General features: G+C 29.9%; 2 protein-coding genes across 3 annotated transcripts in view; one reads left to right on the forward strand and one right to left on the reverse strand.

Moving 5' to 3' along the window:
• The window catches only part of LOC131845099 (cilia- and flagella-associated protein 299-like), a 251,121-nt gene that overhangs the window by 46,419 nt on the left and 176,783 nt on the right, over positions 1–27,919 (forward strand). The window lies entirely within an intron of this gene.
• On the reverse strand, positions 1,216–27,201 carry LOC131845094 (nitric oxide synthase-like protein). The gene is made up of 22 exons (XM_059194118.1): positions 26,893–27,201; positions 18,757–18,893; positions 18,020–18,182; positions 14,033–14,124; positions 13,190–13,331; positions 12,188–12,327; positions 9,235–9,409; positions 8,652–8,833; positions 7,316–7,430; positions 6,608–6,847; positions 5,799–5,903; positions 5,327–5,388; positions 5,123–5,235; positions 4,419–4,648; positions 3,959–4,207; positions 3,715–3,868; positions 3,456–3,625; positions 3,166–3,376; positions 2,671–2,758; positions 2,313–2,583; positions 2,036–2,227; positions 1,216–1,326 (listed from the first exon to the last, which is right to left on the reverse strand). Exons 1-22 carry the CDS (start codon positions 27,199–27,201, stop codon positions 1,216–1,218), a joined length of 3,651 nt encoding a protein of 1,216 aa, XP_059050101.1.

Genomic DNA, 27,919 nt, shown 5'->3' on the forward strand with positions numbered 1-27,919 from the left:
AATATATGTACAAGTAGCATCACATGAAATTTATTAACTGTTTTATTCAGGTATAGTGACAGAAGTAAGATAATAAAAACAAAATTATAATGTATAATAATAATAATATCACGGGACATACAGCGACTAGATAGTCCCAAACTAAGCAGAGCTTGTGATATGGGTACTAAATAACTGAAATAAATATATAGTTATATTTTCTTTTGTAAATACATACATAATATACATGGAAAACACCCAGACCAATATAAACAACTCATGAATGCAAATGTTTCTACCGTGCGTATATATCATTAAACATGTGCGATTTAGAAACGTATATACTATCTAACGTATAAACATTATCATTAACAACTAATAGATGAGGAAATATGTTTTTTATACCGTACCTTATACATAGTATTCATGAGGTTGATAATTTTTGGGACTATATACAATGAAGGACCCATAATAATATGCACAACCTCTATAACCACGATGGTTTTAAAAACGATTACTTCACCGAAGCCATAGACTATTTATTAATCTGTGGCTAAAGTCAGTAACTGCGGTGACTTAATTGACTTGAAAATAATTAGTCACGAAATTAAATCATTATCATCAATTGATTCCTATTTAAATAATGATGGTTACTAAATGTCGAGCACATATCTATGAAAGATTCTATAATTATAAGAACAACTTTGAAAGTCAGAAGTAAATAATTTCTTTAACTACTTTTTATACACCACATTTGAGGAAAATTGCGCAAAACCCGACAATGAGATTCAGGAACAATGCTCTAATGAACTTTATTATAACAGAATTTCATTACTAAAGTTATATACTTATATGTTAATTATTTAAGCGTCAAAAGCAGATCCAACGTCAACTAGCTATTTTAAATGTTTTCTACTAGTGTACCTATTTTCCTGAAATTTAGGTAAAGCAGGTAAATTTGAAAGAGAGGAATCGTAGTAAATATTATTATTTTCTGAATAGTTGAGACATTATTCATTCCGTTGGAACGATGAGATACACATACATCTATTAGTTAAAGAATCATTAGATAATAAATACAATGAAATCACCAAACAGTATCTTTGCGTGATTCCAAATATATATTTGAAATGTAGTATAACATTTACTTACAGTCATGCCGATTCATTATTAGTGTTAGATGGCAATTTATATAGATTATGTGAGGGTATTGGGACGGAAGCGGGAGGACCGGCGTCATGGTTGTGCAGCTACGCGGTTCCTGCGAGCTGACTCTCGCGACGCGCTGTGGACCTCCGCTGTGCGAAGGGTAATTCCGAAGATGTCCTCATGATAACGGTTCTCCTCCTATGTATTAAAAAGTAATGTATTCACGTAGAAAATGTTACTATAATCATTTATGCATTTAAAGTCTTTATTTTAGTAACTTCTGCAAATCAAGTTATTTTTGTATTTATCCCATCTTTATCACCTACACCAACCACGCACCAAACGGCACCCACACAAAGCAATTTCTTCCTAAGTTGGGTTTCGGTTGGAGGGTGGAATATGACAGTGAAATTACAGAGTACAAATGTAACTTCTTAGTTCTCCGGAATGGCAAAGTATAAGTAGCACTGCGGGTGCCCATGGTGATTAATAATGTCTGACAACAAGTGTTGCTTACTTGTTTGCTATTCTATAATTATATATAAAAACTAAAATATGATTTGCAATTTATTCAATGGGATTTCATGAATATTAAAAATATTGCATTCTTATTCTGCAATTCGGATTAATTTTCATATTTTTTTGGTGAACTAAATGTTGATGATTTATCGAATAACTATATTATTTAATACATTACATAATATAATTTATAAATACATTTATCAAACAAGACGTACGATTTACAATAATCTATACCTAGTAGTTTATCCTCATGTCTTATTATGAATCTTATTTGTTAATAGGTTAATAAAGACACATATAATAATATATTTAAAATAACATAAATTACTAATAAATAATAGTAATTGGTATAGACTGTGTAATTATTTATATAAATAGATTTTACCTTTAGCATAAACATGAAATTTTGCACTTGTTCATCTGTCATTTTTGCATGCTTCTTAATGATGCCCTTCAACTTCTGATGAACATCCTCCGCCATCTTGCAGTCACCACAGACATAAAAGTGAGCTCCTTTGTTTATTAGCAGATCGTGGATTTCAAATCCTTCTTTTTCTGCCAATTCTTGAACATACATCTACAATAAAAAATATATATCCATTAATGTAAATATAATAAGTAGCTATGTATAATAGTTTTTGCATTGCTTCAACATTTCTTACTTTGGCAATATTTTTTTCCCTTGACAACGCAAGGAATACTTTTGACAATATTCCTTCCTTGAGAGCTTGTTCTTTCTCCTCTCGGTATAAGTCCATAGTTTTTGTACGACACCCAAAGAATAACCAAACAGGGCCTGCATTTGGCCGTGTTCGGGAATTTAATAGGGCCCTTCGATGGTGCCAGAAACCTCTGAACGGAGCAATTCCAGTTCCTGGGCCTATCAATATAAGTGGCACTGATAGATCTTGTGGAAGATGGAAATTTGGCGCACTGAAATCATTTTATAAATTAATATGCAATATAAAAAACCCGATCGAAATAAACATTATGTACATCCTACATTTACGGCGTACAGACCTTCGTATAAATAAGTAAACCTCATCGCCAGACTTACAATCCATGAGATAATTTGAACAAACACCGTAGTGGACTGGACCCTCTCCATCTGTGTAAACATGACATCATCATATTATCACATGTAATCTAGTTGTGGGACTAAAATATACAATATTATATAAAATTAATACACCAACAGACATGATAGATGTCTAGAGTACTAGCTTCTACGCAGATAGAATATTATAAAAAATATCATTTGAGAATTCTTGTGGGAATTATGTGAAATCATATTTATACAATTGAAAACACAATAAAAAAAATGGAAGCGAGTATTATAAACATCCAACATAAATACAAAAATGTATCAGTATGCTCTTTGGTAAATATATTCGACTACTTAAAGTAGGTGCAAAGGTATACGATCATCTAAATTAAGTTTTTTTAAAAACGTCATTTTAAACTAAAAGCATATGAAATAATGTATAAAATAATTAAACTACTTTGAGGGCTAACCTTGAGTTCGGTATGTGACCACAGCAACTGTAAGATGCAATCTTTTGGGATGAGCAATTGGTGATGACGAAATAGAATAAAATCTGGGTTGCAGAGGAGACAACAGTGCAGCAAAAAGCGATGCACTCGGTCTAGCAGATGGAAATTGTTCTAAAACCTCTGATATAGTTGGGAAGTTATAATGACGCCAATCTTCATAAGCTGCAGGATCCTGTATTAAAATATAGTATTAAATGAATCGTTAATTTAGTTGCAAATTATAAAATATGATAAATTAATGATAAACATACCGTTGCAAGTAAATTTAGCTGTTTCCTGTCTTCGTCGTTATCACAAGTCTTTGCTAAATATTGCAAAAGGATGGTAGTTGGTGGCGTTGTAATATCTAGGAACCTTGTGAATAGTTCTCGCACGCTAACTACTGGAAGTCTTTCATGTGGTTCCCAGGATTTTACAGGTCCTTTTAAAAACGTATCAGTATTAATATTTTTTTTAATTAAGTATATATTACAATCAATTATAATTGAGAATTGACATATAAATACTTACCACTTGAAGTATGGGTTTCTTTCATTAGCTGAAGTTGTATTGGTTCGTCATAATCGTCCACATCTTTTAGTCGAGCCAACAGACTATCAACTAATTCTTTACGATTACATGCGACAATACCCACATGGTCTCCAGGGTCATATTTTATTTCCTCCTAAAATCAATCAGGAATTTGATTATTCTTAAGGTATACAGAAATATCAATTTCGACATTTTAGTGATGTGAATTATTATTATTATTAACCTTAGGTTCCATATCTATAAATATTGTAGATCTCTCAGCGGAACTATCGCCTAAATCCTTATTAGCTTTCACTATGCATGTCACGAATTTTTTGTTTAATGCAGATTGCAAAGCAGCTGTAAGAGTGGGTGCACGACCAACTGGTAATATGAATCGTACTGTTTCTTCACTAAGAGCAACACTGCCTAGAGCCCGCTTAGCTTCTTGTAAAGTTTCGTCATCATCTAAGCAGAATGTTTCACAAGCAACCTGCAAATAATAATTAAGAAAATAATAGACTTCATTCAAAATTTAATTTTTACTAAACTTTTTTTGGTGGTATCAATATTCCCAAATGTTTTATTATACAGACTGCTACCAAATTATCTACAGTTCCTTCTAGAGGCCATACATATATATTACGATAATAGAGGAATTTACTAAACTACTATTGTCACTTTTTTGCAAGAAACAAACTCACGTTAAACACGCTAGAGGCCCACTTCCTGAAGGCTTGGTCTTGACCGCACATCTCGTCACCGGTCGCAAGGTCATGGATACGTTCCCCTCCCAAATCACCCAATAGTTTATCGACGTATTTGCCGAAGTTGCAGAAATTCGGGTAGGCGCTAGAGCCCAAGGCAAACACAGCAAAACGAACATTGCTCAGTGGACCAAAACTGTCGATTGATGTGGCGTCAGTTACACTTCCTGCAATATTATTGAATTTATAAATAAATGTGGTGTGTTCATTCGATTGAATAAAATTGCATAGTGTGTAACTTACAAAAAATTATTAGAATAATGTATATACATTATTCTAATATTTCATTGTAAGTTGACAGTATTTATATTTTTCAAAGCGTACTTGTATGTCTAATATATATTAAGTTAGTTAGTGATATTTCTCCTATTATATAAAATATTAATAGTAATTTCATTAAACTTATATATAAAAACATTACATCTGTCTATGACGTTTAAGTGACTTACCAATTCAATATAAATTTCATAGAGTGTTGAAACAATGAGTTGGATAAAATACTTACGGAAAACAAATACATATACAGTTGTATAATAATAGACTATCTCTCTGAATATCAAAAGTTTTGTTAATCCATTTTATGCAAAAGACACAAATCAAATGCGGATTATCTTTTTTGTTTGGAATCGATGTTACTTTACCTTTTAATGATTCTAATCGGCTCAACTTTTTCGTAGTACCAGATGTGTATCTCTGGAATTCCATCTGACTATTGGCTTTTATGAAAGTCTTCGGAGTAAGTGATTGAACATTGCTGTAATAAACAAAAAATATATATAAAGCGAAAGATAAATGATTGATAATCGAGATGACTGTATTATTATAACAATATTTATAGAACTCACCCACTGATATCATCGCCAACTTGGTCAGCATATAAAATTTCACAAAGATGTTCTGCAAAAGCCTAAAAATAATACTAATCATTATTCATCCACTTTTTAATTAGCACAAGTCTCGAGTAAAGTCTAATATTAATTGTTCGGCTTAAGTCTCTAAAACTGGAGATTTTTGTTCATATTTTAAACTTAACACTTTCAACAACATTATTATTTCTGATTCTATATATTAAAAAAATACAATAATACGTAATAATAGTATATTTTTCATACAATACACATATAAGTATATATTTTCAAAATGACATGGTACACATACACTATAACAATTTATAGTTCGACATTTGTAGAAATTAGAAAGTTTAAAAATATACATATTTTGTTCATTCTTTACTTCAAAAGAAGCAAATATTACCATTACAAAATTAAAATAAAACTCAAGAACTTTAACATTATCAACTATCATTAATACACTTACCACACCATTTTCCGGTGGATCACCGTTTCCAAAAGTGGATGTTACAACCATCAGTAAGGCTTCATGTTCTATAGACGTTATGTCATAATCTACCATACAGTGCACCTAGGGCCACATGATATCAATGAGTTTAATTATATTTGTATACATTAATAAAATAGAACCTTCAATATTTTGAGGTCAGTAGTAGGATCATAGGTAAACAGATTTGTACCAAGTCGCTCAATGTAATAATCATATACAAATATTTGAAATAGAGTGTTTGAATACAGTGACATACTGTAATAAAGCACTAAATTGTTTACAATAATTTACCTAATTTTATTATTCATTCTGTAGTAATAACTGCATTGTTTGTGCCAATTTAATATAACAGAATACATATAAAATGATAAAACATCAAAAATTATTCATTTTCATTCAATATTAAAATGACTGTTTATGAAATGACTGTTTATGAAAATGAATAATTTTGTATTGTGCAATGTATAGTAAAGGCAAAAAAATTTGTACATATATATTTTACTCACATAGAATTTAATCATTTACTTTACAAAAAGATATTTTAGACATTCATGTTATAAACATTATAAATCAAACATGAAGTTTAGTTTATACAATATAAATTTAAGTTTTAGGATTCTGATTAATTCTTATAGCAAATCGCCATTGGTACGTTTCTCTCACATATATTTTATACATACAGTAGTGATATAGGCGAAAGATAATAATTATACTCACGGTAACTGGACATAAAAAATAATTTAATTATTTAATTATTAGTAACTATAATTAATTACACCCATTACCTGAGCATTAAAGGCGTGTCCGAAAATGACTCCTAATTCCTTAGCATACTGTTCCGATTTCCCTGTTTCAGTAGCATATAAGACAGTCGCCTTTATTCTTTTAGAAAGTGCTCGGCCGAAGAGCTTCGATGTAAACTTCACCGCACGCGCTATTTGCTTGAAGTGGAATTTTCTATTTATAGGTCTTTTGCCTGTAATCGGCTTCGATTTTTGCCACTGATGAGTTTTCCAAGCTGGTTCCTATAAATTTTATTTCAATTGTAATCATACATATACATTTAAAATTATAGAAGGGTAACAACATAATTTGAAAATATTATTCTTTTGGGGCTATTCTTTTACAAAAGAAAATATAACACTATCTATACTAGAGTACCAGAGACTTTGTATATAGATATATATATATGTATATTACTATTTATATAGATCAGCGCAAATTTGACCATTAGTTTGGCTGTTAACTCATATCCCATTTACAGTATTGCAAAAAAACGAAATAGAAAGAAAAAATCGCTTTCTGTCCATCTTTTCATAATTTAGTAAAATTCATCTAAGGCCATAGTATTATTTTTCATATAATGTAACGATTACTGTAATTACATTATCACATGTGAAGTATCACCAAATGTTCAAATATCACCAAATTCTGTATGCCATTAACACTTGATCAGAAACACTTTTATAGCTATTTTTGAAATCTTAACTCACTTGATATTCATATGCAGGTCTCAAATAGTATAATGCCATTTCCTGATGAAACACTGGAGTAATAGAAGATGACATTGGTGGCACAATCCATATCCAATCAGCGGGACATCCAGACCTACAATATTAACATTGTATTATATTGGATGTTATGGAAACATTATTATCGTAATCACGAATAATAAGCTCTTATATTTTTAGTAGCACAAAATATTATTAACAATAATAGCAATGTTCATAAATGATGATTTTCAGATTTTTCTCGATTATTTATCGATTCGAGCTATTTTAATCATTCTTTTTATAATGTTCTGTTATTTGTTTCATTATAATTTTGTCCAGATACTTATAAGTATTTTCTTTTTCTATAAGATTTGTATGTATGTATATTACTTAAATATCATTATAAATACGTATATTTAAATTATATAAACGTATAGGATAAAAGCTAGCAAATTATTATTAGGTTACTATTATTATTTCCAATTTTAATGTACACTGTTATAGTAAACTACGATGGCATCTAGTCAAAACATTCGCATGATCAAGATCTATTTGTTGTTGTTAGTGCCCGATATAACAATATACAACCATTGGGTGACGAAGTTTTTATAGCTGTAAATACAGTTGGTCTACTTATAGTCCAAGGAATTGTTTATAAGCCAGAGAGCCAAAGTTACAATGTTCTCATAAAAATTAGTCATACACATATAAAGAGTTCCGGGTGCCTGGCACATCACATGACAACTGGTAAATAAGACATTTTATGACATTGGTACAAATATTTATTATAACAAATTATATTTCGATACAGGTACCTATTAGTGTTATAGTAGTTTTTAACGACGTCACTGGAATGAAATAAAAAGAAATACTTGAATTATCTTTACGACATCATGATTAGACTATAAAGCCAAGTATTGAAAATATCAAATATGCCTGAGGCAATTAGTGGGGTGGATTATTTAAAATTGGTTAAGTAGCGAAGCAACGAAATTAGTTCGCTATTTAACCAAATATTTTCTTGATATAATCACTTTAAACATACCAAGAGAAAAATTGTTAAGTTTTGCGTTTAGCACAACGTCAATAGTAACGACTACTTTATTATGAATAACAATCGTGAAAGTATATTTTGTATATGTCTAACTACATTTTACCAAGTTCCTAATTGAAATTAATATTATTTAATAATAGTTTAATATCAATGTTATTGCCTGCTTAATGAATTTAGGTAATGTGGTTATTATTTACTATTGTTACATTATTATTATTAGTATTTTCTATATTGTCGTTGGGAGTCTCTAGTACTTTTTACTGCATATCTATAAACACGTACCTGAGTCTGTTCTCATTATCCAAATGCTTGATAAAGCTCTCAGAAGCAGTATGATGATCAACGATAGTAGCATTATGTTGCTGAAAACTGTGTAATACAGCCACATTTACTTCAACAAGGGCTTTGTCCTTCCACAAATTTACAGGCGTTCTTGTATCCAAGCCCATTTTTTGAGCCACTTTCTATAAAACAAAGAATATATTAAGTATCATACAGATATGGACATTTTTATTAAAACTTCAATAATAATAAAATGCAAATATGTCCCCAATTACGTATAATACAATAAATACGATAAATAGTATAAATTCAGAATATAATGCCCTTTTTGAGGCATCTTTTAAATTCGAAATGTGATGTAATGTTTCGAAAATTTGCATACATTTAAAACATATATTTCAGTTTTTATTTTTATTCAGAGCAAAATTTTAAAATTGCAATAACGTAGAAATGTTTTTTCAAAACTATGCTATAATTTTTCTAATAATAAACAATATAGAATTAAATAGAAGCACATAGTAATACCTAATAATAATAATACTTTATGTTGAATATAAAAGAATTCCAGACGACTAGTACGTACCTCCAACATGTTTAATCGGTTAATGTCACAAAAATTGCGACAGCCAATTTCCGTGCTCATATACCAACCGTTGAAAGCATTCGCAGTGAATTCTATGCCACCACAATCGAAGCGCATGTTAGAGACCGCTGGTAACGCGTACCAACGGAGTTCGAGCTCCTCAAACCATTCTTGCCTGTTCAAATTAAAACTCTAGTTTTCTTTATGACACCAATTACAATAACAGTACATTACAACAACTGATGTCGTAGTAAATTACACTTAAAGGACATGCACTAGTATTATTACATTATTACGTACTCCTAAATTTATTCAATAGAGATTAATCCAAAAAACTATATTACAAATTAGTCAGTCCATTGGAATCATCATTCTTCATGACACCAATTATATTAACCAGTACAATACAACGACTGTTAATAATAATAATAATACATAACCCTGGACAATTAACATAGCGCCATCTAGACCCAAGTTAAGCTAGCTAAAGCTTGTGTAAGGCGTGTACTAGACAACTGAAATAAATAGTTCGATTTTTTTAAATACACAGATAATATACATACAAATCACCTAGATCGAGACAAACAGTCATACTCTTGAATACAAATGCACCGTGCGAGAAATCGAACCCGCGACTATCTCAATAATTGAAGTTAAAGGACATGCACTAGTATTTTTACATTAATACGAACTACTAAATTTGTTCAACAGAGACTAATCCAAAAAACAAAGTTACAAAATAGAAACTGTCAGTTCATTGAAATTGTCAACTATTTTAAATAAGCAACTTATCACACATAGGGATATAAAAATTGATACCTAATGGACGCAACTACTTTTAAAATAATTCGATTAAGCGACGTTTAAGTATGTTATCAAAAATATCATAGTACTTAATGGTATAAAACATTTTACGAGACATTTAATTATTATCCGAATGAAAAAGTATGAAACCATAAAACGAGACAAAAAATTGAAACTTTGATAAAAAACTAACAAGTATTTACGATAATTGCTTCTTAAGAATTATCGAATTTAAAGATCTTAATTTACTACTTGATTTATTTGACTATGGAACATTAGTACCGTAATTAAGAACTTTATTACTATGACGTCATAAAGTTGCACTACTACTATTACTAGACCCCTACCTCTTTACATATCTGTTTGTTTGCCACGGTCGTGAAATAAAAAATAACCTGTTATTGGTGTGTGTTGTAGGTTACTAAGAGGTAAAGATCCAGATATCAATCCTCAATCTTCTAACTTTAACATTTTTATATAATGTGCATACTGTTAACCAATAGTATAGCATAAGCTAACAAACTAAATAAATAAAAATAACTGAAATTTATTGTCGTTCATATGAACGAACAGTATTTGAAATGTTTGCAAAGAGTTTGTTTCCTCAAAGAGTCACATTTTTTGACTAATGTTTCTAGAAAGGTATTACATAAATTTAATTTATCATAAAAACTGGTAGTATATCTCATTTATCATATGAACATTATAATCCTATGTACTAAATCATAACTGCAAAATCTATTATTATGATACTGTACTATAAATGTTCTAAGTTATACAAGGAAACATCTTACTTGAACTGAATAAAATAGAATCTTGTTTTATTTAAACAGCTTTATATGTGGTGTAATCGCCTGTTAACATTATCAATAGTGGAACGTTATTGAATAGCCGAGACTTATGGGTAGTAAACGTAGATTGAAGATCACTGGACCAAAGGTTTACGATAAGCAATTCAGCTTGTATGGGCCTGTTCGCCTATTTGCGGCCCTTTACTCTGTCCTCAATATGCATTCCGAGTTTTTATGCGGCATAAATCTGTGATGGGAAGCGACACGGCGTAAGCAAGTTCATACATAGTATGTATGAGCACGTTTTAAGCTCTAAATTCAAGACAGCATTTCCATTTACCAGAAATGTTTAATTATTCTCGTCACAATGTAATGTAACTGCGAATTGCTAGGATTATAATCAAAGCACAATAATATATACATGAAGTTTAATATGCTTCACTGATGTAGAGTTATTTGTACTGCAATTAATTATATTTCGATAATGGTTTCAACACCTAAGTAAAGATGCTTTTTATCATACGTGAAAGCTAATTTACTTGAATTATTTTCAATATATTATGAAACTTTACAATCATAGTAATTATTTAGAATTTAAATATTCATGATCAAGATATAACAATTGAATCTAATAAATAGTGTATCTAAAACCTTCTAAAAAAATTGGATCAATTTCACATCCTCAATGCGAAATATATACTACAATTCACATAAAAGGACATGCCTAAAGGAAAATAGATTACGCGTTCGTGAGACAAAATTGATTCAATGTTTCTTCCTAATCCTATATAACTTTCACAAAGTAATAGAGATAGAATGTTACTTTATATATAATCAAGCATTTATACTGAATTCGTCCGCGTGTAACACTTCTGTCTACATTAGCGAAACAAACATCTTTGAAAAGTGATTCTGTGTTTTATTTTATCTTAAAATATATGTATTTTAAAAAAATTAAATAAACGAAGCTATGTAAAATATAGGTGTTACATCCATACTTTGGTTTTTAATATATGATTACGGTTTACACTGGCAGGCCACCAGTAGAGGATAATAGAATGAGCATGAGGTCAGATCAGTTGGCCCATACTGACAAATTCACAAGGAATTTATCATGATGGTTTCCAGAAGAACCTCGTGGAGGTCAACCTGACTTGCTACATTGGTCCCTATGTACATAGGTAATTAGTTCCCATTATAACGTCCTTGTTTAGTAAAGTTCAAAGGTTCAATTTTAGTGATGTATTATTATATATTTTAGAAGTAGGCAGGTAGTAGGCTATACAATAGGAAGACAATCATCATGTGAAGGAAGTCACATTCAGAAGTAAGTAATTATAAAACAACATTATACGTACGTAGGATGTGTCATATTAATCTCCATGACCAGCTCGCGAGGGATTTCAAAATAGTCCGGATCTTTTCCATTGGCTGATAGCACTAATGGCAAAATATCCCACGCTGTGCGTGGAGGTTTCCAGCCTAATTTTAGGCATAGCTATAACAAACGAAATTAATCTTAATCTTAATAATATTATAAACACGAAAGTTGGTAAGTATGGATGTTTGTTATTCTTTGACGCAAAATCTATTGAACGGATTTTGATGAAACTTTACTTTATGATATAGCTTATGCAATATAATAACATATAGGCTATATTTTCATTGAACTTTATATATTAAAATTTAACTCGGGTGAAACCGCGGGCACAGCTAGTTAATAATAATAATATAGCATCGTGATATATTCCCAGACGGAGTAGTCAGAGATATTGTTGACTGTCACATCATACTACGTCGTCACATACACACTCATTTCGCTGGGTACGTTTGATTCAAACATCGCAGAGACCAAACCTACAGAGGTGTAACGGATTCAATTGGTTTATAATTATAATTCAAGATGCATTATAATAGTTATTATGTTCATATTTTTATTATTCATACAAATAATATAAAGACGAAAATGTGTCCCTTATTCTATCTGTTGGATTCTTACGTTATCACAACTAAACAACTGTATGAATTTTAATAAAAATTTGTCCTGAAGATACAATGTATGACAAAGACGGACATTCTTTTATATAAAAAAAAATTGGAACACGCTGGTAAAAGCATTATCAATAAAACGGTAAATATGACCGTACGAGAATTAAAGTTTCAGTAGAATGTATATTACAAACAAATATAAATTTGTTACATGATATTAAAAATATGTATATTATAATATTATGGAATCTGTGACTCTAAATATTCATTTTAAAACAGAATAATCTTTCCATTTTATTGTAAATTAAACGCACTCAACATTTCAAATCTGTAAATTCTATAAACTCAATCAATCTTATAGAGAATCTTACCTCAGTGAACTCACAATGCATGGGATCCCCAAGTACAGTACCGTCAGCTTGCCTGTACCCTGCATAGCTGATGAGCTGACTGTTCCATATCCTATAATCGTGTTGACCATCCGTGCGTTGTGGAAACACTGTTATAGCTGATCTGTATCATCAAATACGTCATTAATATTAAGTTGTATGGCCCAATATGCCATAGCAAATGTAATGAGCTCTTTATGTGTTATTATGCCTACGGCATAACACTGTTGATAATTATGTATAGTAAGTCATTGTACTAACAAGAAGAGCATATTTAAAATAAATATTTAAAATGATAATACAATATAACAAAACTATAAAAAAAATAACCATGAACAATTATCACAGCCCCATCTAGTCCACGGTAAGCAGAACTTGTATTATCGGTACTAGACAACTTATATATATTCTTAGATAATTTTTTTCGTAAATCCATACATAATATACATTGAATACACCCAGAATGATACAAACAATCATGCCCAGGAATATAAACATTTGCACCATGCAAGGAATCGAACCAGCGACCATAGGAAGTAAAGCGGCGTGCTAAAGCGCTAGACCACCGCGGCCGTCAAAATATATACAAAGAAATAGACCCTTAACAATTATATACAATACACCATACATATGTATATATAAAAATAAGGTTTACTATGACCAACATGAATCATTTACATATGAACAACATAAATAGGTATAACATAAGTAAATAACAACGCACTAGTCATCAGGTGAGTCGGTAACTTATTTACTATTCATATGATACTAAAGAATACCTATAATATGGTTATTTTACAATAACCTACAAAAACATTTAATTACCTGATGTTCCCTTTGTTCGTGCTGTATTTTATATGATTGCAAAGTGCTTCGAACATACCGCTAGTAGTTGTGACTTGTCGGCAATCGAACACCTGATAAAAAGATATGATACTTTTATGTCAAGTTTATTACTTAATCTAAATTAAATCAGCCCTGTCGATACCACAACAACTCAATACAAATTGAATAAAACATACAATGAAACATATCTTGACTTTTGCAATTCAAATAGTGCAGAAATTGTAATCATTGTTGATATTTATAATATATTATATAAATTTAATATAAATATGTAAAATTTATAAACATAAACATCTTCAAATTACGCCTTTTGTACCTAATGCTTAAAAATATATCTAAAACTTAAAAAATATATCTCGATATATATTAAATTATTATTACACCTCTGAATGAAATTTATAGATTATGTGTTATTCTAATCTATAAGCTACTTGAATATTACTGTAAAGTGTCGTCAAAATCCGTTTGACGACACTTTACAGTAATTTTTGCGTGACAGAGTAACACACATCCATCCATCCATACTCAGAAACTTTCGCGTTTACAATATTAGTATGATATTTATTACCCACAGCAGATAGGTTAGCTGATAATAAATCAGCTCACGTACTTTCGTTTCGTGCTTTGATGTTATACCTGCTAAAATATCTAATAATATTCTGTGAAAATGACATTACGTCTGAATGCCCTTAACAATTTCTCATAGATCGAGTCATATTTATGTCAATCTTAAATAAATGACTAATAAACTAAAAGAAGCATTAATTGAGTACAACATATTCCAAAAGTTATAATTTTTATACCTTATAACTCACACTTATGCTGTGTGAGACACATTTAAGTTCGAGTTCAAGTTAATTGTATATGAGACACAGTGTACTAATAACAACGTCGTAGATTTTTTTTTTTTATTCTTACATTTATTTGATTTATAACTCATCGATCTTATTACTAAAAAATTAAGTCGTAGATGTGATTTATAACTCCGACTTACACATAAGGGGTTGCGAATTCAAATGCGATAGTCCGATCCGAGATGTAAGCTATCCTGTGATATAGAAGCGAAATGTGGGCATGTCAGGTGTCATTCTTACTACCAAGGATAACAGTTTTGATGGTATGTTTGTACTAATAAATATAAATAAGTAACATATATAATGTTACTTATTTATATTTATTAGTACAAACTTACCTAAAAAGTAAGTCAAAGAACTAGCTCCATATCATAGAAACTCTACAGATGTTAGTGAACTGAACAGAAATTTATGCACTAATAGATTCAAACATCGGCATCTCTATAAAAGGCCGTCAGGATGACTGTATAATTTTGAAATTATGGACATTCTCATTTTCAAGCTCTTCTCCTTTTAATTTCTAATATGTAAATTTCTATCGTAAAATAATCAAATGTGTTCTAGTATTACCCAAAGTACTAAACCTAAAAGTTATATACTTTTAGGTTTAGTACTTTGGGTAATACTTAAAGTATATTTTATTTCAGAAAAATAAATCTTTATTTTGCTGGCAATCTATAAAAGTAACTAATGGAAGGAGTGTGTTACTTTAAGCAACGAAACTTTATACTCTATTTTAAAGTAAATGACTTATATTAAAACCACTAAAGTAGAATTTATTCAACATTAATTTTAAGAACAAATGATGTAGCCATATACCCTGGAGAATTCTAAAATCATTGTCACTTCAAAAAACAGATAAGGAAAGTCCCGAATCATTATTTCTCAAATCGAATAAATAAATGTTCAATTCCGCAAACTGAGAGGTAATCGTTGTCGAGTGATGTTACATCACTCACTGTCGAATTAACAACCCGAGTGGATGTTAACGAATCGCGCCCAATAAGCGCATGAAACGAGCCCTTACCACGGATACTGTAGTTCGAAATTAAAAAATACAAATTCACTTATATATTTTCAATTCTATCTTACTAATATTTTAAATGCGAAAGTTTTTGTCTGTTACACTTTTACGCAAAAACGACTGAACGGATTACAGTAACATATCTTATATATAACAGATATGCTATAATTTAAAAAGATATTATGTAAATATATATATAAGTATGAGGCAGAAGAAGTTGCGTGGGTCAGCTAGTTTTTAAAATACTTACAAAGCAATACATTCAATTGTTTGTTCTTGTCAATAAATATATTCCTATTACGTTATTATAATTATTATTATTGAATACCTCAAATCATGTGCATTTTCATAAAGTAATATTCTTCAACATATTAATTCACTGAGAAGAAATATAAATTATAGATCGGTTTAGAAATATTACAGTTTTCAAATGTCGTCCAAATACTACCTTAAAATATTATAGAAAATGAGACCATCCATTATATAATCGTTACAAGCAAAATTTTTGTTTTCATTATTCAGTAAATGATGAGACTAAGAATAAGGTACTATATGAATGGCATTATCAATTTATCATTAAAATACCAAAACTTAAAAACAAAATATATGTATATTTTGTTAGATGACATTTCAAATCGTTCTAAAAGCTTACAGCAAAACATTCATTCCAATTGCTGATTAACCCGAGCAATCTATTTAAGCCGCGTAATTGCAAAATGTATTCGCGAACATCGGCAGGACTTAACAGTAGAGCCTTGTAATACCGATTTAAATCACTCCCGTCCTCCACCGTAAACCGCGGAGGAAACTGAATGGAAACGAACGAATGAACGAATGAATTAATGTCGTTACCTTCCCTGTCGTCAGCTACTCAATCGACCGCTCTAATTAGAAAAACATTGAGGTTCAATATTTTTAAGCTCGCATTTGAACCTGAATACAAATCTCTCGTAAAACGAAAGGTAATTTCCACGGAAAATGGAAAAGGTCAAAAGTCTTGATTTAAATTTGCTGTCTGATATCACCGAAGCATTGAATGAATCCTATATTTAAATTAAAGGTAATCCATTGTGATGGAATTAGCAGAGAAAAAACCGAAACTAAAAGGTATTTAAATTGTGTACTTAACCTACAAGTTAGAATTAGAGGGGTGTAATATAATAAAATTCAGGCATATCCAGACACATTTTTTTTAATTATATCTACAAATATCCCAATAAAATATAAACCTTGAATCTTATTTACTACTATGCGGAAGTCGAATTAAATATAAAAAGGTATATTCATTAATATTTTTTAGTACAAAAAGACTTCTTATTTCTTTTAAACTCAATAAAGTATATAATGTTGATAATTACATGCGTATATAAATAGATTTATATTATATAGCTTTGCAGTAGATCTTTTCTGGGGTAAATTTGATTCTCCCTACACACAAAGCTGTCTGAATACAAAGAAATCGCAAAGAATAGCTCTCTGTATTATTTAATAGATACACACATCGAATAGCTGCTATGTAAAGAACCCCGAAAATTGAATTACAACAACAAAGCATTTTTGTATGTAACCCCTGATGGAAACTCCCATCCATCTACAAAACTATTTGCTGCATAATTGCTTTTTTTTTTGGTACCCCAAATAGTAGGGGTTTTCTCATTAGCGACGACAGGTTAATTTAGACCTTATTCCGTACTCACTTCGCACCATTATACTCTATGTTAATTGATAATTTGTTTCACATTTTCATGTACCTACTTGTTTGTGTCAATGTCAATAAGTCAAAAAGTACCAAATCTTATCGAATATCAGGTAAGAGGAAAGAGATATTTTCATTTCTCAATCCCCTTACTTATAGAAACAATAACCTCCTACAAAATCAGTAATGATCTTTTGTCGTATTCTTATTATTTATAAAAGAAGTCCAAAACAAAATAGTTATGTAGGTAAAACAACTTCGTCAGAGGAAAAAAATATTCGAATAGAAATATTACTAGTCTATTATCATCCTATCATCTTCGCTGGTGAAATATTACATAATCGCAGGGATCACCACCCCATCGTTATCCATTGATAAAAAAATATAAATACCTGAAGTTTAGACCATTGTATTCTGCCAATACACCTACTAGCGTTTCTCCAAGCCAGTTTGGCTCCAAACACTAGTTCCGTAGTAGTCAACTGATATGTTCCTGTTCGTGTAACCTCCTCCTGCACTGTCTTCCAGCGAGCTTCATGGGCTGGCGTGTTAGCCCTAAACATAAAAAATAATAAATATATTTTTTTCCATAAATAAAACCTGTTGTTCAATAAATGCCATCGAGTTAAAACATTCTTCTGGCATTACGTCGATAATTCATACTAAAACTTGATGTAAAATTAAATGCGTATTTACTTTTTCACATATTTAACTTGGTTAATAATGCTGTATTTATTGATCTTTCAAAATTCCTGTGCAGTTATTTTATAATAAAACCGTGTTCAAAGATTGATACATACAAGGAATAAAATTAAACTTATAATTATTTCAATTGAAATTTGTATCAATGTCTCTAATTCATTAGCACTATTATGTAACAAAATATATAATTGTTTGAAATAGTTTCATTTATTCGTTCAGCCTTTACACAATATTTATACTTTATACGAATGGTTAACAAACATTTTCACAAAGTATCACATTTTATAATAAATAAGCGATTATTGATTTTAATGGCAGTTTTAATCGCAAAAATTCAAGTCTATTCTTAAATCATTTTAAGATTAAATAACTAAAATTCAGTATTAATCTATCTCATAACGTTTGGATTACGACAGTGTCTACTTACCTTCGTATAGAAGCGAAATATTGTCCAAGAAAGTCTTTGGCATCCTTGAGGACCTCTTCCGACTCCCTTGGCACGTCTCCGCGGCCAGGAATGGCCATTAAACTGCCAAGGCACGCTCTTTCGTTGCATAATGTTGGCTGTAAACAAATTATAAAGCTTAATTTTGAACCAATTTCAAAAAGGAGTTCTTAATACAACATGGCCACCTTGTGATTGCGGGTTGGATTCCCACATAATAAAAATGAACATAATGTGAATTATATGAAATTTAAAATTTGTATGTGTTTAGGTGTTATTTATGTTATTTTAGTTTTATATTTATTTCCAAATTGAAGGTTTTATATTATTATTAAAAAATACTAGCTATATTTAGTTTAAGTATTGATGGCGCTATTTAATATATTTCTGGGTTTTTACAGAATAATATAGTCTCATATGTGTCACAAATTACGGACATTTTGGTTAGAAACTTTAAAAAACGACCGATTAAATACATACTTATTTCTAGAGGCACCTTCTAGATTTACGGAAAAATTTAAACCGAGTCTCGATCATGAAGTAGGCAAGTAAATATAAATTAACGTGAATTTTGACATTAGGTGTACTCGATTCAAGAAATCTCATTTGGGAAATTCAAGAGTAGGTACAACATCAATTCGATGTTTCATGTGCTTGTACAGTTTAATGAACGAAAATTATTGGAAAAAAATCATGGTCGTGATATATTTTGTTACCCATAATAATACTATATAAATAACGGTAGGCTAAATGTATCTTATATTTAAATACTTCTCTCTACATATATATACACCCGAGATAAGTCTAAGACACAGATTGTTTATATTTTAGTAGATACAGGTATAGGTTTCTACTTAGTTTAGGACGCAGGGAACAATGTAAAATGTAAATATTAGATGAAACATAAATTATTATTATTGTATTACACTATATATGTAACCGTACAATATAGGCATTATATAAACTATAGAAACGAAGTGGTTTAAATTTATTATCTAACTAAAATTATCTTATAGTTTTTTATTTACTCCTAGTAGCTATTTATAAATTGGTATACATAGATTAATAAATGAAACAAAATATAAAAACAAGTAATTACTTATATGGTTATTAAGAGATTTATTCGTCTATGGCGAGAATTAGAGAATAAATATCAAACAAAGGATTTGGCAACAATACTTACAAGTAACTTCTTTTAAATATCTGTGTATTTAATAATAATAATAATAATAATAATAATATTTATTGCAGTTAAAGGTTGTGTTACATAATTAAGTTGTACATAAGAGTCAATAATTTTAACATACAAGTGTAATTGTGCCATCTGAACTAGTATAAAATTATACTGTATCTCAGATGTCACATACCTTCCCAGGGTGCATATTATTTCATTTATTAACATTTACTTTTACACAGCACAAAATCATACATACTACTTAACATAATATTACATATTCAATTAAAAAAAAAAAAGGAGGAAATAATAATAAGACATAAAGCCAGATAAATAATAAATAAATAAATAAATAACTTATTATATGCCGATAACCACGTAATCAAACCATTTTATAGTATATAAAGTATAATTTGTATTTACAGAATAAAGTTTTCTGTTTCGTCATAACTTAGCTTCTGTAGCCAGGTTTTGAGACACTTTTTACATAAAATTTTTGTTAAGGAGTTAATATTAATAAATATTTTATTTATTTTGTTGTATTGGAGGTTACCTTGGTAGCAAAAGAATCTTTCTATAAATGAGCTTTTAAATTTGGGAATGCTACAAATATTCTGTTTCCTCCGTTTAGGCATGGATCCGCTGCAGTCTCGGGAATATACCTCAAGGGAGTGTTTTCTGAGAATAGTGTTTAATATATACAGTTGCCTCACAGTGAGCACCTGGTATGATTGATATAAATCATAAGTAGGATATCTTATGGGACGGAAAGTGGCCACTTTTATTACAGCTCTAGCTGCTCTTTCCAGAGCAATCATTGCCGTCTTGTTAGTACCACCCCATACGGTAATACAATATTGGACCAAGGATTGACAGAGGGCATAATATACATTCTTAATAAGTTGAGGATATCCGAAATGTCTTATGGTTTTGAATACATAAATTAATTTACGAACTCTGCAGGTTAAATTCAGTATGTGTTCAACGAAGTTTAGGTTGCGATCGATTATGATTCCTAGATATTTAATGGAGTTTGTCCTTTCAAGTTTTATGCACATGTCCTGTTCCGGATTCTTACACTGGATGTCAGGGGAGTGTGCAATTAAGGAAAGGTGCGCAGGAGGCTGAGTGTTATTTCGCATTGAAAAAGTTATGTACTTCGTTTTTTTAGCGTTGAGTGTGAGTGTATTGCAACTAAGCCACCGAGAAACAGTATCAAAACCCTCTTGAGCAATTTGAAAGACTTCAGACCAGGAATCACCATTAAAACAAAGGGCAGTATCATCTGCAAACGAAATTACATTACAATTTTTTAGGGATAAACGACTCAAATCGTTGATGTAACATAAGAAGAGTGTAGGTCCAGCTATGCTTCCCTGTGGGATCCCATATGTAAGTGATTCCTCATCGCTTATATGTTCATCAATTTGAACACATTGCCGTCGGTCGGACAAGTAGTCATTGATAAGTTTGAGAGGTTTTCCCCGTATACCCATTTTTTCAAGTTTGTTTAATAATGTAGGAAAACAGACTGTGTCAAAAGCTTTCGCCAGATCAAGGAAAATTGTTAAGCATTTCCTACCACTATCTAGGTTCATCGCTATGCGTTCTGTTACTTCATGTATAGCATCTACAGTAGACTTTTTAGAGCGAAAACCAAACTGATTGTCTGATAGTACTTTGTTTTTTTCTAAAAAATTTATTAACCTGTTATTTATTATGCGTTCTAGAATTTTGGATAACGAAGGTAAGATGGAAATTGGTCGATAGTCATTGACACAGTTTCTGTCTCCACCCTTGAATATAGGCCGGATAAGCGATTTTTTGAAAACCTTTGGAAACGTGCTGTTATTTAACATAAACATAAACAGTCACTTTTTTTAATCTTTATAAATAATTTACTTAAACAATTGTTATTATGTATAAAATTTAATACATTTCTTTCAACATAATTTGTATAGCAATACCGCTAGTTATTATTATAATAAATGAGTCATAATGAACAACTGTTGCAGCCATATACACTAAAAATAATGTCGCTTGATATTTTTAGGCTTTCATATTTTTTCAGTGTAGGTACTTTTATTTTTTGTGAAATATCTCAAATATCAGATACCTTTAGCTACCCTTAGTTATATTATTAATATTATTATATATCAGAATACTTTTCATAAATTCAATAAAAAATAAATTGCTCTTTTGTGTAAAACTAGCTTTGGCATAATCTATGTATTATTCTGATGTAAAAGCTCTATTATTGTATAGTTTCATTATAATTCATTCAGTAGCTATTGCGTGAAGGAGTAACAAACATCCAACCATTTTCATTCACAAATTTCCGAGTTTTTAATATTAGTAAGACTACCTGTAACGCGCGGAATCGTCTGTGTGAAATATCATTGTTGCTAGTAAGTTAGTGGTTGATAACATAGTTTTCTATTAATAGTAATATAGTTTTTCTGTCATCTTTGAGTTTATCCTTTATAAACAAACATATAGTATAATAAATGTTTCCTCTTTATAATATTAGCTTAGATTTATGTTATATTTATTTACTTATATTGCAGAGCGCTAGATGAGGAACTACATACTTACATGAGGTCGACTCGCGCTTGGCATGTTTATTAACATGAATCGTAGTCGATTTACTTGAAAATATAAGATGAAAGCGTTTCCCTCAGCAAATATTGTCTTGCATGATTTGAATCATAGACAGTAGTCCTATGAAGGATTCAAAATGTGATGTGTGAATACAGAGAGAATATCTATTGTATATACCTTCAATAGATCGGTATTCACATGTTGAATTATTAGTACCTTAAAGTTATATCTACCTATACGTATAATATAATTTCCAAAATTGTTATATATTTATTTATGGTTGTCGTTTTTATCCTTTTTAGTCAAGCTATTTATTTCATTCATATTTATAAATTGCAACCAACTCCTATTTAAGAAATAATTATATTCTATAATTTAAAATGGTTTCTAACTAACAACGAAAAGACTAATTGCATTATTTTACATAATTATGTTCGTTACATTATTTGAATACGTGAATTTCCTTGTTTTATAAAATAATAATGTATCTGCTTATTTGTAAAAAAGAATTATTGTCTTTCTTGCAATTTGATATACGATATTATATTAATATTTTCACGGAATGTAATCTTCAGAATTCTATTACTATTACATTTTGATTTAAAACTCACCCATGAATATTTAGGTTTCTTCGAGTCCACAATTTATGTTACTTCTTATTCCTATAATCTAACAATCAAAAGAAAAACATTTTAGTACTTTGATCACGTGATCGTATTATGTTTTAATCCCACTGTGAAAATATAAGGAAATATCAGGAATGAAAACCTTGTAGTTTCTACTAGGCGCAGTTTAAGAATTCTTTTGCCTCATATATTATCTTCGCCATAAAAACCCTTTAGAGCTAGGCCAATTTGTATTCGAATCGTTTATGAAAACGTTGAACTCTGCTTATATTGGAATATTCTTTATTGCCTCTTCATTTTAAAGGTCACCAGATTGAAATTTACAGACAACAGTAAAATTAATAATAAATCTTTTAATAGAACTGTCTGAACTGTGTTGAAGGTGGGATGTGTTTCTCAAGGTTTTTGCATAAAAAGATTTATATATATATTTTTTTTTATTTCACTAGATTGACTTTCTAAATATAAAAAAGTTAATTCAAAATATTAAGTTATCATACTTCCCATGCAGTTGAAGCTTAGAAAGCATAGAACGAAAATTTATTTGCTAAAACCTTAAGTGTACATATATTCTAAGTGTCAGTTTATGTACTAGTATATATAGAAATTGAGTGGCCGTGTATGTTGCTTCTCGCAAACTTGAAAAATAGTCCATTGATTGGCTTGAAAAGTCTTTACAGCGTTGCATTGCCATAATATTTACTAAAAAACTGATCTGAAATGAATGAACTTCTAAGTGAAAAGTATTACACATACTTTTCACCGCAGTAAGGTAGTAAACGAATAAATCAAACGCATTCATTATAAATATATATGTATATATCTTAATTTAAGATGCTTTCGTTCTCTTTCTACTTTATATTATAAAGTATTTATTTTATTTCAAAAGAAAATACTTCAGTAAATATTGAATTGTAAACTACACTATCTTGGTTTCACACTGCACAGAAAGTTGGGGGCCTAACAACTAGAACGCGCCCTGAGGCACTCCTTCTAGTAAGTTCACGAGAGTATGTTACATTATATCAAGTATTACTGAATATAAATATTCACATATTATATACATACATTCTCAACAATATTTATATTAATTTATAATAAAATAAATGCTTTTAGAAAATATTTGTAATATAGTATACGCTATATTATCTGTTTGTGTTTGTCAGTAAATAAACTACTTTTGATTATAATGAACTGATTGCGTTGAAATTTAGCAATTATATTATGGTAGTTTATGTGGTATATTGATAAGATATAGAAATAACCTATGTATTTATATTTAAATTTAACAATCATGCCATTAACTGGTATATGAAAAATCACACAGAAAAACGAATTTTATTCAATACAAATATATATTATTTTATTTGTTGTAGTCCCCACAGTAACATTAAAATAATAATAATTGCCCAATTACTTATTAACATAATAATATTAGCAGAGCACAAAGTCATAATTAAAAATTCTAATTTTAAATATATATTATTTTTGATTTGTATGAACAGTAGGTATATTGCGCATTTCACGCCATTGACTTGCGGCTCATTTAACAATTAAAATAATTTACTTTAGTTGCGTCTATGTAAACAACGGTTATGTTTGAGACACGCCAAATAGTCGGATAATAAAATCAGAAACACCGTCACGCTACTATGTGTAATCTGTGCTGGCCTGTAAACATAGATGTGCGAACCATAGCCTTGCCTGATACAGATTCATAAATAATAATACATTTAAAACTTTTTTTATATAATTAGAATAGCAAAGACCTATTTAGCGGAATGTGTTATTTGTCGCTTATGTTAATAGTAAGAGTTAGTCGGTCAGGTTACTAAAGTCTAAAGCCACGTCTAATACTTATGAAAATTAATATTTTTTTTACAAGAAATAAATTAGAAATAAAAAAAAATAGACTTCAAAGTTTTTATACTAAATAGATTTAATTTAGAATTTGCCTTTGACCGTGCAATTCATATGAAGATTTTAAAAATAAAGCTTTCGTATCATCCTGTTAATGATACCGTGTCACATATTCAAAAGATTAATTAAAATCTCACAATATCTCCACAAAACGAACTTTTTTATTTGGCAATCTCATTTTATGACGTCTACAATCCAGAAAACTTATTCTCGATTGTTCGTCCAGATGTTACTTCGTCTAGTTTGCCATCATTATATATCCATTAAGTAATATGTATTACAGAGTGGTTTAGTTTCAGAAAAAAAAATATTATGATATTAAGTCTTAGGACAGCTACTATTCATTCCTAGAATTCTTGGTTTGATGTTTCTTTTGTTTTATAAAAGTACGATATATACCTGCACCACGTATCAAAAGATAAATTTGCTTGTAGGGACTACTGTATTGTATGTACTGTACTTGTATGGTAACTACGACGGATTTATTGTGTTACTCATTCAACTATTTATTTATTCTTATTTATTTTGCTATTTGACAGTATGCATTCTCACACAGAATTTTAAAAATGTAATACTGTCCTTAAAAATGCATTTAAAAGAGCAGCACGCAAGTATTTTGCCCATCTTTTTGTAACGACTCTGCTTTTCAAATGAGTAGTAGAGGAATAAAATATGATTATTGAAAACTACTTATATTGAGTTTTTATGAATAAAAATTGATCCTATTTGTATTTCTATTGATTAGACATAAGAAAGAAACCTGTTTATTTGAAGTACATTTACATATTTATATGTAGGTATATAATAGACAAAACGGATAAAATACTATAATACCGTTCGATGTGATATTCGAGTTCATATTTTTTTTTTATAAACTGATTCCAATAAAACAAACACAACTTAAAATGTAATTTAACACAATATATTAGTAGACCAAGTCAGTTAAGCCGTTTCTGAGATTAACGCGCAAAAAGGTAAAGATATACAAATAAAAATTCTATCAATATTTGTAGTAAGTTTTATTATGTTGATAAAGCCCCCAATAATAGTTATAAACATATATCTGTAATGTGCAGACAGCTATTAGTTACAGTTTTATTATACGTATAATTTGAACAGATTATTTACCATTCTTTCATTATTTTAATAAATATAAATTAATTTTTGCCTTATCCAAATGTATTCGCAATTTGTTCTCTATTTACTTACAGAGCGCGTGCTTCACTGAATAGACAAACTCCTTATCTAACTATATTTGTTTGTTTTCATTAATTTTGTTCGAGTATTGTCTATTCGTAAACATTTAATTTATTGTCACAATATCGCTAAGCAAATCGAAATGTCGTAATCGACTATCATCAAATTCATATGCGGAACTGAATTTCATGAATAATATAGTTTATACATTTTGAAATACGTCAGTTTCTGTTTCGAATGTTCGAATTCGTTCGAATGTACAATACACTATACTGTACTATGACAATATACCATTTTATATATTTTAGTCAGATGCGTAAAATTTATATTTTCAAAACATATTGATAAAAACCTGTATCTTTGCTCAAGTTTCTTTTTGTACTAATTGAGTTTCCTGTCAGTTTTCAACTGGAGCCACTGGACAAACTAGACGGAATAAAAAATAATAAAATAAATACTGTGCCTAAGAATGTAGGCGACGGTTATTGCTTACCATTAGGTCAACTGGTAATTTGTATGGCATTCCAGTAACATCAAAAACTAGTTCATTATAAATAAATTCTTTTGACTTTGACTTCCATTTTGAAGGCCCTTACTTACCATTCCTGGACACGGCACATCGTATAGTCGATCATACATGTATTGTCCAGATTCATAATTCTTTAATACTTTAGGTCTTATTACTTTCCGTGGCATTTTCTTCTCAACTATGGCTCCTTCATTAACAGGTAATTTATCAACAACGGCATTTCCACCGCTAGCAGTTTCAACATTCAATTCATTCGGGCAAGTTTTGTTTACGTCGTCAGTTATCAAGGTATTGATGAGTCCGCCATTAGGACCTGTCGTGATCACTTTGAGGGAATTATTAATTATGTTTACGGAACTCTGCATCACTTCAGGTGGCATGGCCATATAACTGAACTATTCTGCTGATTGTACTGAAACTAGTTGAGGATAACAAATGTATACGAAATAGACCGAGGATTTACGACTTGAAACAACTTTTTCCAACTTTAACGTAATGAGCACAGTAACCGCAATTGCCCGCACACTAATAAGTATTTGGTGTGACTACTGTATATATAATAATTTTGTCGTGAACCGCGAACTTAGTTGTTCGTTTGTCTTCTTAGACCTGAAGCTAGTTATTTTTTTATAAAAGTAATTTTGTATAAGTTGCGATTAAGTTAGTTAAGTAAGATCATTACTTTTAAATGGCTACATATATGTGGCTAATATTTTCCTATTATATTTGTAATACAACAGGTACAACTTGTAACAAAACTTAAAGGTTTAGAGTAGTAATAATTAGAGTAAAAATAAAAATATTTCAAATTTTGGTTTACAAGTACGTAATTTTCATATAAAAAAATCTTAATTTCTTTATTAAAACTGCGATCAAATCCAGGTTTCCACTGTTTAAAATTCGTTAATAATTCAGACCTCCAATATTGACTATTCAGTGTCCTCTATTGTATTGGAATTTTATAATGAACACAATAATTTTATGTCGCGAACACTAGCTCTTATACTACAGAAACACCATGTTTGCAAATACAGAATCCTACTTGTCACATATCAGGCTTACCTCTCGACGTTACGAGACCAATATCCTCGTAAAGAG

This window comes from Achroia grisella, unplaced genomic scaffold, assembly GCF_030625045.1.
Source record: "Achroia grisella isolate CSIRO2021 unplaced genomic scaffold, CSIRO_AGI_Agris_v1 utg452, whole genome shotgun sequence".
Taxonomy (NCBI): domain Eukaryota; kingdom Metazoa; phylum Arthropoda; class Insecta; order Lepidoptera; family Pyralidae; genus Achroia; species Achroia grisella.

Coding starts and splice junctions, on each gene's coding strand:
- LOC131845094 (XM_059194118.1), bottom strand. CDS start 27,201: ATGCCACCTGAAGTGATGCAGAGTTCCGTAAACATAATTAATAATTCC. Junction 4,649..5,122: donor CCGATTAGAATCATTAAAAG/GTAAAGTAACAT, acceptor ATAATATTGCAG/GAAGTGTAACTGACGCCACA. Junction 3,626..3,714: donor AGAAACCCATACTTCAAGTG/GTAAGTATTTAT, acceptor CGTTTTTAAAAG/GACCTGTAAAATCCTGGGAA.